General features: G+C 39.4%; 1 protein-coding gene across 1 annotated transcript in view; it reads left to right on the top strand.

The window, feature by feature from the left end:
- The first annotated feature begins 9,423 nt into the window (after positions 1-9,423).
- Positions 9,424-14,041, top strand: part of BTBD8 (BTB domain containing 8) — a 99,472-nt gene continuing 94,854 nt past the window's right edge. The window contains exon 1 of the mRNA XM_080802875.1: positions 9,424-9,590. Within this exon, the coding sequence (XP_080659001.1) occupies positions 9,442-9,590 (149 nt within the window). The 5' untranslated portion in view covers positions 9,424-9,441. The remainder of the gene's footprint in view (positions 9,591-14,041) is intronic.

Raw genomic sequence — 14,041 nt, 5'->3', positions numbered from 1 at the left:
TTCAGTCTGTTTGAGATTTTCTCCTTCTCCCTCTGCCCCTCCCCACCTTGTGCACTCATGCTCTCTCTCTCTTTCTGTCTCAAATAAATAAATAAATCTTTAAAAAAATGGGCAGAAGTCATGAATAGACTTTTCTCCAAAGAATACATACACATGGTAACAGATATATGAAAAGATGCTCAACATCATTCATCATCAGGGAAATACAAATCAAAACTACAATGAAATATCACCTCACATCAGTCAGAATGGCTAAAGTCAACGACACAGGAAACAACAGGTGTTGGCTAGCATACAGAGAAAAGGGAACAGTCTTACACTGTTGGTGGGAATGCAAACTGGGGCAGTCAGTCCAGAAAACAGTATAGAGGTTCCTCAAAAGGTAAAAATAGAACTACCCTATGATCCAGCAAATGCAGTATTGGATATTTACCCAAAGGAAACAAAAATACCTATTTAAAGGGATATATGCAATCCAATGTTTAGAGCATCATTATCAACAATAGCCAAATTATGGAAACAGTCCAAGTGTCCATTGATTGATGAATGGATAAAGAATAGGTGGTATACAGTCAGAATGACTAAAACTAACAAGTCAGGAAACATCAAATGTTGGCAAGGTGAGGAAAGGGGAACCCTCTTATACTGTTGGTGGGAATGCAAGCTGTACAGCCACTCTGGAACACAGTATGGAGGTTCAAGAAGTTAAAGATAGAGCTACCATACGACCCAGCAATTGCAGTACTGGGTATTTACCCCAAAGATACAAATGTAGTGATCCGAAGGAGCACATGCACCCCAATGTTTATAGCAGCAATGTCTACAATAGCCAAACTATGGAAAGAGCCCAGATGTCCATTGACTGGTGAATGGATAAAGAAGATACGGTATATATATATATATATATATATATATTCTATCTATCTATATATCATATATACATGTGTATGTATATATATATACACACACATAATCGAATATTACTCAGTCATCAGGAAGGATGAATACTTACCATTTACATCAACATGGATGGAACTGGAGGGTATTATGCTGAGTGAAATAAGTCGATCAGAGAAAGACAATTATCATATGGTTTCACTTATGGAATATAAGAAACAGTGCAGAGGATCATAGGAGAAGGGAGGGAAAACTGAATGGGAAATAATCAGAAAGGGAGACAAACCATGAGAGACTCATAACTATAGGAAACAAATAGGGTTTCTAGAGGGGAGGTGGATGAGGGCATGGGTAATTGGGTGATAGGCATTAAAGTGGGCATGTGATGTGAGAGCACTGGGTGTTATATGCAACTGAGGAATTATTGTATGGTACTCTGCCATAAAAAAGGATGAAATCTTACCATTTGCAATGATGTGGATGGAATTAGAAAGTATTACACTAAGCGAAATAAGTCAGAGAAAGACAAATACCATGTGATTTCACTCATATGTGGAACTGAAGAAACAAAACAGATGAACATGGCATGGGGAAAGAGAGACAAACCATTAAACAGACTCTTAACTATAGACAATAAACTGAGGATTACTGGAGGGGAAGAGGGTGGAAGGATGGGTTAAATAGGTGATGGGTATTAAGGAAGGCACTTGTTGTGATGAGCACTACGTATTGCACGTAAGTGAGGAATCACAGAATTCTACATCTGAAACTAATATTATACTGAACGTTAATTAACTGGAATTTAAATAAAAACTTTAAAAAGCAGATTAGAAAAAAGAGATCTATTGATAAACATTGTTCACCTTGTTCTAGTTAATATCTATATTTTGTTTAGTGGTAAAGTAAGGCCAGAGGAACGTTTTAGACCATTGCCTCTTCTAAATTTTTGCAAAGAAAATATCTCATTAAGAGCTCCATTGGCAATAAATAAATACACGTAACAATACAGTACAAGAAAAATAAAAATAAACATCAGTAAGATATAATACTGGGAATACCACTGAAATGATTATAAGTGATATGGCTGCCACTTAAAATTTTTTTCTAGATATGTAAATGATTATTTAGAATGAGAAAAGAAATTACAAGAGACTACAATTTCTGGAAAGCTGATAATATTACAAACATAAGTTATAAATTCTGACAAATTCTACTTTGAGTCTTGTTAAAGGGGAAATTTGTGTTTATAATTGCATATTCTGCATTATTAAGAATATTCCTTTCACTCTGACTACACACCAATGAGAACTGAAGCTTCTAATCTTATACCTTCTAACTACCTATATACTTCTAGCACCCTTTGTTGTAAGACATCTTCACATGTGATGTGATGTGACTTTGGGCCCTATCCCTTTATGTCACTCTGCAAGATGAATCAGCTAAGTATTCCTGGAAGCCATTCCTGCACCAGAATAGGAAGCAATAACTTATGTAGATGTGGAAATGATTGTGAACCAATAAATATGCCTTGCTAACTCAAACTACTGTATCCTCAACTTATTTTCATGTGGTCATATCCCAAAAATTGCCTATAGGCACTCAGTGCCATCATATATGAGGGGACATTTGATTAAGAAGAAAGTCTTGGGGCACCTGGGTGGCTCAGTGGGTTAAAGCCTCTGCCTTCGGCTCAGGTCATGATTCCAGAGTCCTGGGATTGAGCCCCGCATAGGGCTCTCTGCTCAGCAGGGAGCCTGCTTCCCTTCCTCTCTCTGCCTGCCTCTCTGCCTACTTATGATCTCTCTCTGTCAAATAAATAAATAAAATGTAAAAAAAAAAAAAAAGAAGAAGAAGAAGAAAGTCTTGATCAAATGTGGTAAAATTTCCTACCTTTGCAAAATTTACAAAAACATAATTCTAAAAGTACAAAAAGGAAACACATTTCTAGGGATTCCACTGGAGCCTTCTTGTACAAGGCGGGGAGGTCCCTAAAGCTTAGATTTCATTAGTTAGCTTCCTGGTATTCTGAGAAGAAAGGAAGAAGAAGTGAGGGGGGGGAGGTGAGCAGAGGAGGAAAGCTTAAGGAAAGTGACAGAAAAAAAATTAAATATTGTTCTGAGATCATTTTCATGCATTTCTCACCTGAGAAAGGAGGTGGATAAGTGACATTTTATAATCCTCACTGTCTTAGTTCAGGGTGCTATTACAAAAATAGTATGGACTGGGTGGCTTAAACAACCAACATTTATTTCTTACAGTTCTGGAAGCTGGGAAGTCTAAGATCAATGCACTAGCAAATTTGGTGTCTCATAAGAGCTTGCTTCCTAGTATGTAAATAGCTGTCTTCTCACTATATGTTCTCATGGTGGAAGAGACAAGGAAATTCTCTTGGGTCTCTTTCCTAACCCATCCATGGGGGTTCCATCCTCATGACCTGATCACCTCCCAAAGGCCCCACCTCCGTATTCCATCACACTAGGTATTAGATTCCCATATAAGAATTTTGGGAGGACACAAATAGTCATTCTACTGTATCCACCCAAATTGATATTTCTTTTTTTTTTAATTTTGTTTTTATTTATTTAACAGAGAGAGAGAGCACAAGCAGGAGGAGCGGCAGGCAGAAGGGAGAGGGAGAAGCAGAGAGAGGGAGAAGCAGTTTCCCCACTGTGCAAGGAGCCTGATGTGGGGTTCAATCCCAGGACCATGGGATCATGACCTAAGCCAAAGGCAGATGCTTAACTGACTGAGGCACCTAGGTCCACCCTTCCCCCAACTTGATATTTCCATGATATTAATTCACAAAACCTTAAATTGAATATAATCTAATTGTTAGTTATAATATTCATATTATGATGAAACTCTAATAACTTCTATAAGAATGTATAGGTAAGTAATTCTGTTAATGTTGTTAGGAACCAAGAGTTTTTCAGTGTAAGGAAAAAAGAACAGAGTTTAAAAACAAAGAATCTAAAAATCTCATAATATTAAATTTGAATCAGATACAGTATAAATTCAGCAATTTTTTTCTTATAAAAACATGTATTGCTTAGAAACAAACCAGCCCATTATGCTTAGCGAAATAAGTCAATTGGAGAAGGACAACTATCATATCATCTCCCTGATATGAGGAAGTGGAGATGCAACGTGGGGGATTTGGGGGGCAGGAAAGGAATAAATGAAACAAGATGGGATTGAGAGGGAGACAAACCATAGAAGACTCTTAATCTCACAAGACAAATTGAGGGTTGCTGGGGGGGTGGGGGGAAGGGAGAGGGTGGTGGGGTTATGGACATTGGGGAAGGTATGTGCTATGGTGAGTGCTGTGAAGTGTAAACCTGGCTATTCACAGACCTGTACCCCTGGGGCTAATACATTATATGTTAATTTAAAAAAAAAAAAGGAAAAAGAAAGAAAGAAACAACCCAGCCCAATATTAGTGAGCACAGTTAACACCCAGATTGTGAGCTTTATCTACCAGTACACACTAAAAGGAACAGTAGCTATTTGGGAGAATAGCTGGGGTGGAAAATAAACAAGGTATCTAGTATCTGGTTGTGCCAGAAAGCAAGGAAGCTACCACAGATTAAAGAACGTGTCAAAGGGACACAGGAGCCAATACAAAGGAACTCCCATTGGTCAGATAAGGCAATTTGAGCATCAAAAAGAATAAATGCAATTGTCTTTGCATAAATAAAAATCAGGGAGTTCATGAAGATAACAAAAATGATAAATTGAACACATTGGAATTAATGAGGTTACCAACTCCTTACTTGGAAAAATGATAATTTAAATAAGAGAATTAAGTATTTATCCTGCCTTTGCAGTGTGAAATGTCTTTCTGGATATCCAATATTTCTAACTGATGAAGGATGGTTCTTCTTTAAGGAACATTTCCAGCAAATTTCTAGCAAATGAATGATGCAATTATAAAATCATTTTGCAATCCCTAGTTGGTCCAAGCAAGAATTATCAACAGATGAAATTATTAGATGAAAATGTATGATACATTTTAGCAACATTGAAAGGAGGATAACCAAACATTATGTACCTCCTGATATGATACAAAACGAATTACCACTTGTGGTAAGCAGGATAATGCCTGTGACCATCCTCCCAAAAGATGTCCATATCCTAATCCCAGAATTTGGGAATATGTTAGGTCACATGGCAAAGGGCAAAGGGGAATTAAGGTTGCAAACAGAATTAAGTTCGCTAATTAGCTGACCTTAAAACAGGGAGATTATCCTGGATTATCCAATTGTACAGAATGTAACCACAAGAGGCCTTAAAAGAGCAAAGACGAGGCAGAAGAAGAGGTCAGAATGATGCAATGTAAGAAGGACTCAACCTGCTGTCTTGGAAGATGGCAGAAATGAATTCAAGAGCCAAGGAATATGGGTAGCCTCTAGAATCTGCATAAAACAAGGAAACGCTCCCTTAGAGACTCCATAAGGGAATGCAGTCCTGCCAAACCTTGATCTTAGCCCAATCAGATCCATTTGGGGGTTCTAATCTACAAAACTGAAGGGAAAAAAATTTGTTGTTTTTGAGCCACTAAATTTGTGGCAATGTGTTAAAGCAACAATAGAAAACTAATATTCCATCTAATATTCCATCTATTAAATATTTTTTTGTTAAAGAATTGAACCCGAATCTAATCAAGCCTTTGAAACTGACATTTGCAGGAAATGTATGGTATAAATGAACATAGTAAGTGATACTACAAGGACACAGACAGTAAAATTTAAAATGTGGGATATTCTGCAGCTCAGCTGGCCAGGCTTCTGCTATATCAATGGCATGAAGATAAAAATGGGAGAGGGAACTGCTTTAGATTAGAAGAGACTCAGGAGACTTAAGAACCAAATGCAACCTCTGAATCATTTGAAAATGGATTCAAACAAACCAACTATAAAGGATATTTTTAGGACAGTTGGGAAAATTTTACAATGGGTTACATAGTAAATAGAATTATTGTTAATTTGTAAGGAATAATGTTAGAAGTTAGAAATCATCCAATTTTTTTAGAGATGCATACTGAAGTATGTAGGAATAAAATTAAATAATGTCTGTGGTTTACTTGCAAGATTTTTAGAAGGAAGGAAGGAAGGGAAGAAGGAAGGAAAGAAGAAAACATGAGAAAGGACTAAAAGAAGAGAAGGCTCGATAAGGCACATATGCCCATTTTGGTAATGGGTATATTGGGGTTCATTGTATCTCTCTCTTTACTTATTTGTATATTTGAAATGTTTCAAATGAAAACTTTTTTTTTAAGATTTTATTTATTTATTTGACAGAGAGAGAGAGAGATCACAAGTAGGCAGAGAGGCAGGCAGAGAGACAGGGAGAAGCAGGCTCCCCGCTGAGCAGAGAGCCTGATACCGGGCTCTATCCCAGGACCCCGAGACCATGACCTGAGCCGAAGGCAGAGGCTTAACCCACTGAGCCACCCAGGTGCCCCTCAAATGAAAACATTTTTAAAGAAGAAAAAAATAATGCATCCAAAAAGTCACTTTCTTTCTTGAAATGGTAGTTCTTAGAAGAGGGTTTTTTTTCTGTTTTTGTTTGTTTGGTTTTTTGCCTTTCTAAATTGATTTTCACACATGAGAATCATAGTTAAGGCCAACCCAACCCAAAATTATAGATTTAGCTGTGTCTACCTTCAAAGTTCCCATTGTTAGTTCCTTAGGGTTCTTTTTTTCCTAAGTGTCTTTCAGGAAAAAAATCTGATCACTTCACTCACATTAAGGTGATGAGGGAGCAGGAGGCTGGCTGAGGACAAAGCAAAAGCTGGCATCTTGCACCCCCTCTCCATCCGCTCCCCTCGGTGATGTGTGTGGCATTCCTCAGGTACCCCTGACTGCCAAAACAAATAGTTAACTCACAATCCTGCAAGACAGGAGTCTCCCTTGGTTTACAAATGTCCTAGAGATCTATGAACAAAGAAGTTACATTATCAATAGCACAAATTCCAGAGGCAAATGACTCAGTTCCTCAAGCCTTAATGTCACCCTCCCCTCCATAAACAAAACTGAAGGAGGCTGGGGTAGAAGGAAATGTAAGCGAAGATAAGTTTCTCACTAACAGAGACAGCTTGATAGCAGGATTGTGACATTTCACCAGGAATCTCCCAACCCTCTTGATGTTAATGGCTCGCCAAAAGACAGCATTGATCAAGCCTCCGGTATCCCTGCACCTCGGAGGCCTCCTTTAGCATATGAAAGCTCCGTTGAAACCTCCCTTTCTCTCACCTTCCCCCAACTGCAGGGTACATAACCTGCCATCCCTCACAACCCGGGGCAGCAGCTCTTCCTGCCCACGGGTCCTGTCCCCGTGCTTTAATAAACCACCATTTTGCACCAAAGATGTCTCAAGAATTCTTTCTTGGTCATCGGCTCCGGACCTCAGCCCACCGAACCTCACCCAGGTTCTAGAACTTCATCAAAGGTATACCTGACTCCACAGCCTGAATTAATTTAAATAAAAATAGTGCTTTAAGTAAAAATTCTCTAATGGTTAAATGTGAAGCATCATTGACCGGATTTTTGTTTTTTATGTTTATTTATTTATTTTTAAGTATTTTGATTTTTAAAAGGGCACTTTTTCTTTAATTACTTCACATAGTCAATTGCCTAAGGTGTTTTAAGAGAATTAAATTATATGAACCAGAAACCATTCTGTCATCCATTCCGAACCAGTGAGTTAATAATAAACGCAATTGTGGATGGCAAAAATGCCTGTTACCTCAGCTGATAAAGGAGCATGATAGAACTCTTGCAGGACTTTGAAGGGGAAGAGTTGGCTGCTAGTCAGCCCAAGTTTTAATACTTAGACCACCACTATACTGACTGTGGCCTTTGCCAAGTCACCTATCTTCTCATACCTCAACTTCCACACCTGCAGATTAGGCTCTTATTAGTGCCTAGCTAAATGGTGGTTGTGAAGACTGAGTTAATGCATATAAAGCAGGACAGCAGTTCTTTCACCTAATAAAAGCACTCAATAAATATTAGCTATTATTATTTTTGGCACTCCTCTTTTCTACAGGAATAATTAAGAATCAATTTCCAGTTATATTTTTCATTATTGATGTGTCTGAATATTTGAGAGGGGCATTATTTGGAGAAACAGCTCCTTTCTGGCCAACCTTAAGGTATAAGGTCCATCTATTTTCCAAATACTTAGTATTTTAGAAGAGACTCAGGGGACATAAGAACCAAATGTAACCTCTGACTCGTCTAAAAACTGATTCAAACCAAGCAACCATAAAGGATACTTTGTGCGAAGCTTCTGAACGAAACATGAGTATTGAGCTTTCTTCCTTTGGAGGAGATAAGTTAAAAAATACCAAAAGATTTTTAAATGATATCTAGTCCAGCTATTTCCTTCAGGCTGAAATGTTGGAAATTCCATAGCTCACCAATCCACTCACTTCCCCATTCAATTAAAGGCTCTGTCCCATTCAGCCTTACCTCCTCCCTTCTTCATCATAAATATTATGCCTTTGTATGCAAAGCGTTGGAATACAAGTTCTTTCTTTCTTTCTTTTTTTTAAACAACAGAGATTTACTCCGTCCCAGTTCTGGAGGCCAGAGGTACAAAACTGATTTCCATAGGCCAAAACCAAGGTGTGGACAGGGCTATCCTCCCTTTGGAGGCTCTAGGGGAAGATTTATTCTTTGTCTGTTTCAGTTTCTGGTGACTTCCGGCATTCTTCTGCTTGTGGTCACATTGCCTTTTCCCTTCTAGGTATAATCTCTTTCTGCTGCTCTTTTATAAGAACACTTGTGATTGCATTTAGGGGCTATAATCTAGGATAATATCCCTATCCCAAGGTCACAAGCTGTTACTTCTCGGTTGAAGTTCGAGAGCGGTTATAGGAGACACTCCCTGGATTAGAAAGCGACCGGCGGCTTTTAGACTCTGTACACACCCTTTGCAGGGGACTCAAGAGTGTTCTAACTCTAGCTGATTTTACTAAGTTCTTTCCCCGCTCCTCACACCCCCAGTTTTTCTTGCCTAAAGTAACAAAATAAGGGAGCGTGACTCGCCACCGTAAAGGGTCCTGTGAACCTATTTTTTCCTAGGGAAAAAAAAAAGCGCTGACATCCCAGGAAGACATAACGTGGAAAGGCTCGCAGGTTGATCTGAACTTGGTTCGCAATAAAACTATTAAATTGAGTGGTTAGCACCACCCCCAACGCAGAGGCCCAGGAAAAATAAAAGGAGAGATTGGATACTCCCTAGAGGTGGTTTGCTCCCAGGCAATGGGGGCGGGGTGCCTCCCGGCCTAAGTAAACAGAGCTATTACGCCTGCGCACACCCTTCTGGGGTCACGTGTCGGCGCAAGCCTCCCAGATCGCCCCGCAGAGCCGCCCTGCTGCCGTAAGGGACCGTGTGCAACCGGGGAGGCGTCAACCTTTCTCTGAGGGGCGGATTCGGGTAGGAGCTGAGCCTTGGGTCGGCAACGCCCCCTTTTTCCACAGCCGGAGATTGAGATCCCACACTGGACCTGCGGGGGCCGCGGTACCTTTGTAGGACATGGCCGGCTGTGGGGAGGGTAGCGCGGCGCCCATGGTACTTCTGGGGTCCCCTGGAGTTTGCAGTAAGGGGTTGCAAAGAAAGGGGCCCAGTGAGCGGCGCCGGCTGAAGGCGGTGGTGTCGGAGCAGCTCAGCCAGGATCTGCTCAGGTAGGAGGAGGCGGGAACTCTGGCTGCTTCAGTTCTTCAGGCATCTACCTCCGCCCCAGAAGCTGTGGCCCCTTCTCGGCCACTCCATCCCCCCCTCCTCCTTCTCCTCGCCTCAGGCTTTTGTGGGACGTCCACCAGTCTCCTCACTCCAGAGCGGTTACCTCACCCTAAAAAACCCTATCCCGAGCACCTCGGAGATCACGTACTAGATTAAAAACGGAAACCAAAATTAATATAGTTATATGCAGCCCCCAGTTTATGGCAGAATAAGACGACTAGGCTTAGTTCTTGAAAGACACATCACTAAGGTTGGGATGGATCCAGGCAGGTTTCATGGTACTAAAGAGTACACTTTAAAAAAAGAAGCTTAGTTTAAGAAAAATGTTAGGTATAAAAATGAATATTTATTTAGATTAAGGAAAAAATAGAATAAATTAGTGGAGTCTTGGAGGTCTTTTATTCAGAATTTTCCTTAAACAATTTACCAGAAATGTTTACGTAGAAATATTTCCTGACTGTAAACTGGTTTCCCCTCTCCACCTAGAACACTCTACAGCTCCCAGCAACTCCCAACTCCCATGAGGACACAAGCAAATGGAGGGATGTTCTGAAGCTTAACTCAGGCTCTGGTGAATCCGGTTAATGACATCTCAGTCTATAAAGAAAATAAAGCCTAGAAATATTCCTTAGCCAATTGCCATTTCCACCAAAACTGATTTTATAAGCTTTAGTGTGCATCAGAATCACCTGGAGGGCTTGTTAAAACTTAGATTTACTGGGTCCAAGACCATAATACTCATTCAGTTGGTCAGGAAGAGAGCATTTGCATTTCTAACAAGGTCCCAGGTGATGCTGCTGCTGCTGCTAGCTGCTTGAGTCACACTTTGAGAACTACTGAACTACAGTAAACATAATTACCACTAATAACCAACAGTTATGCAGCATTCTGCATTTTTTTAAAGTGCTTTCTATCCCCTACGCTTAAGCTCCAGCAGGTATAAACTGTGCTTTCTATGTAGTAAAAAAAATTCCCTTTAATTTGGACTTATCTGCCAGAGATGCTGCTTTGTCTCCACCAAATAAGGAAAAATAAAACTGAAGTTGTTCTGTTTCTAGGGTGAATCTGTAAGAATGAGGCACGCCTTCTTTTCAGTGACTTTATTCTTTGGGTTGAATTGTAAGTCTTAAGGAAGACTTTAAGGAAGATAAGATGTCTGATTTATATAAAGAAAATGAAATTCAGGTATAGTAGGTGAACTCATCTGAGCAGTAATTAAGGATAGGATCCTGAACTCCCAGGTTCCTATTACAAGCAAAAAAAAAAAAAGAAAGAAAGAAAGAAAAAGATGTAGCAGTTCTTTTTTTTTTTTAACAAGAAAACTTCATATGTGTACCCAGCACCCTAATTCCTGTACCAAATTAATCTTTTTCAAACACAGAAATATAATGGATTTATTCTGCAAATATTAATGAAGTATCTGGCACCCACCATGTACCTAGATTTGTACTAGGTCCTGAAGAATCAAAGATTAGTAAGACGTAGCTTTGGTGTTGTGCTTACACTCCAGTAAGAGAGATAATAGTCAAACAAAAGTTACGGGGACTGGGGTGAGTTTAGGGAACATTTTTAGGGTGGTGTTTGATCTCTTGAGGATTGATTCAGAATTGATTAGGTAAAGATTAGGAAGGGAAAAGTCAGAGGATATCTCAACAAAGGAAATTGCTTTTATAAAAGCACAGAGATTTGAAAGAGTTTGATTTATTTTGGGAAAGCAAGTTGTATTAGATTCTTAAACAGCAGGCAACAGAGACACCTTTGGGTGACCTGAGATAATAGGGTAGATGGAGAAGTGAGTAAAATAAGAAACTGTTTCAGTGGTCAAAAAGCCAGATCTGTTGTAGAATTGGAAAGTTGCTTGGGATATAACAGCAATTATACAGTAAGACCTCATTGAGAGGTGGACCATTATTCAGGACAGTTGTAATAAAAATACCTAAACTTATTGCTCCTCTACTATTAGCTAGATGCTGGGTTGACTACCCTGTGAAGTAAGTCTTGGTATTATTTCCATTTAACAGATAAGGAAACTGAGCATTAGGCATGAAGTGGTAGAGTCCAAATAAAAACCTTGACATTCTGACTCCAAAACGTTAAAATAACTTGCCCAAGGTCATACAACCAGAATATGAGCCTACTCAGTCTGTTTTCTCTGCAATAGTTATACAAAATGATCTTCCGGTAATTTATTTCCTTCATCTTTGCTTCTATCCTTACCCATTTCTTTTTCTTACTCTATTTTAGATTTGCTCTGAAACTCTCTTACAGTGTCATCACTCGGTTCCTGTTTATTATAGACCATCTCTGCTAGAGTTTACTTGTTTAACTGCCACATTGGCTGATGGCTAACCTTGGCTCATTACATTATTCATTCAGATGTGGTTAAGAGCATCAGGGTCATGTGCTACAAAGACGAGCCATATATGAATGATAAATGAATTTGGTAGCTTTTTGTAAGGGGATTGTGGGTAGGGCCTGCAACCAAAGTGATAGCAGATGAGGGTGAATGGGTAAACTAAGACTAGATCGTGGAGGCCTTCTTTCTTTAGTGAAGAGTTTGGAATATGTTGTGGAGGCAGTGGAGAGCCATTGGTGTTTTTAAAATAGAAAATTAACATTTAGTTCTTGAGTTGAGGGAAGAGAAATTAGAAACAAGGAAACTAGCTAGGAGATTTTGTAATAGTCAAGGGATACATAAGGCAGTGGTGATGGAAAAAGGGAAAGGGATTCAAATGTGCAGTTGATGGGGTCGGTGACCAATTATATGTGGAGGTACAGGGGAAAGGAAACACAGAAGATGGTGCCAAGTCTTGGGGCATTTGAAAGGGGGGAGCATGGTGAATGTTGAGGAAGCCATATGCAGGAGACAATTGGAAATATGTCTGGAGTTGAAAATGAAGGTTGGAATAGCAGATAGACAGTAAAGGTTGGTGGTATCATCAGCACCCAGTCGTTCAAGCCAAAAAAGAGAGGTTATTCCCTTCCATTCACCTTCTACATTCAGTCACCACCACCTGCCAATTTTATCACCAAAGAATATTTTAATTCTATTCCATAGTCTATATCACCATTGATCTCTCCTGGCTCAAGCCAGGCTCAAGCCATCATTCATCTGTGTTGTGCATTAATTTTCTCATCCTCATTCTCAGTTCCCACTAATTCCTGTCTATACAACTAATAGGTGATATTTTGAAAAATGAATTTGTCCATGTTTCTAATCATTTGGTGATTTGCCTTCAGCTGTAAGATGGAGTTAAACTCTTTGCCTCTTATTGGTCTTTATCCCAGCAGCTTCATCTGTCACTTCTTAGCCCCTCAGTACTCTCTACTGACCAGTCTGTAGCTTCATACTCACACATACCTTAGCAAGGAACGTGGCGCCAGGAACGAACTCTTTATGACCTTGCCTTGCTTCCCTGACCAACTCTTATTTGATCTTTGAAATCTCATTTGGTTTTCTTGTCCTCTGTAAGGTCTTTTATGCCTGTCTCTGAAAAAATTTTACTTATATGTGTTATTGAATATTTCACAGTCTTTTATTTTCAGGCCTGTCTTCCATACTATTCAGTAAAATCCTTGAGTGCACATGTTTTAGTCATCAATCTGTACCCAGTACTTGGTACATAGTACATGCTTAATACATTTTTAGTGATAATCAGCAGTCCAAAATGCATTAGGTTAGTGCAGTAGTGGGCCGAGAAATGAGATAGAAGCTGGACCTAGACATGGTAGAGCCTTTGATTCAACCTGCCCTTCTAGACTTTACTATTAGATGAGCCAATAAACCCCCTTTAATATTTAAGCCAGTCTGAGTCGGATAATTCTGTTACTTATAACATACAAGATATTCTTGTAACTGATGTAAGTAGTTTTATAAAATAAAAGACACATATTTTCATGTTCACAATTTTTTAAACACATTAATTTTTTTTTATTTAACAAATACTCATGAGCATGTATTAAGAACCAGGCAGATTCCCTAGTGATGTTATATGGTTACCAGCTGCATTGCTTTCTTACTCATGTGTGGGAAAGAGTGGAGGATGGAGAAAAGGTAGATGGGAGGAAGGAATAAATTGATGTACAGTTTGAGTTTTTATTAATGTTTGAGAGACCAGTACATTATTGCATAACTCTATTTTTTTTTAAAGATTATTTATTTATTTATTTGACAGACAGAGAGGCAGAGAGGCAGGCAGAGAGAGGGAGAGAGGAGGAAGCAGGCTCCCCACTGAGCGGGGAGTCCGATGCAGGGCTCCATCCCAGGATCCTGAGATCATGACCTGAGCTGGAGGCAGAGGCTTTAACCCACTGAGCCACTCAGGCACCCCCATTTTTGCATAACTTTAAAAACTACTTAATAAAAATAATTTATTGATTAAAATATTGACTA

The sequence above is a fragment of the Martes martes genome, assembly GCF_963455335.1.
Source record: "Martes martes genome assembly, chromosome: 4".
Taxonomy (NCBI): Eukaryota; Metazoa; Chordata; class Mammalia; order Carnivora; family Mustelidae; genus Martes; species Martes martes.
Note: the sequence above shows the minus strand (reverse complement) of the source record. Positions and strands in the feature narration are given on the sequence as shown.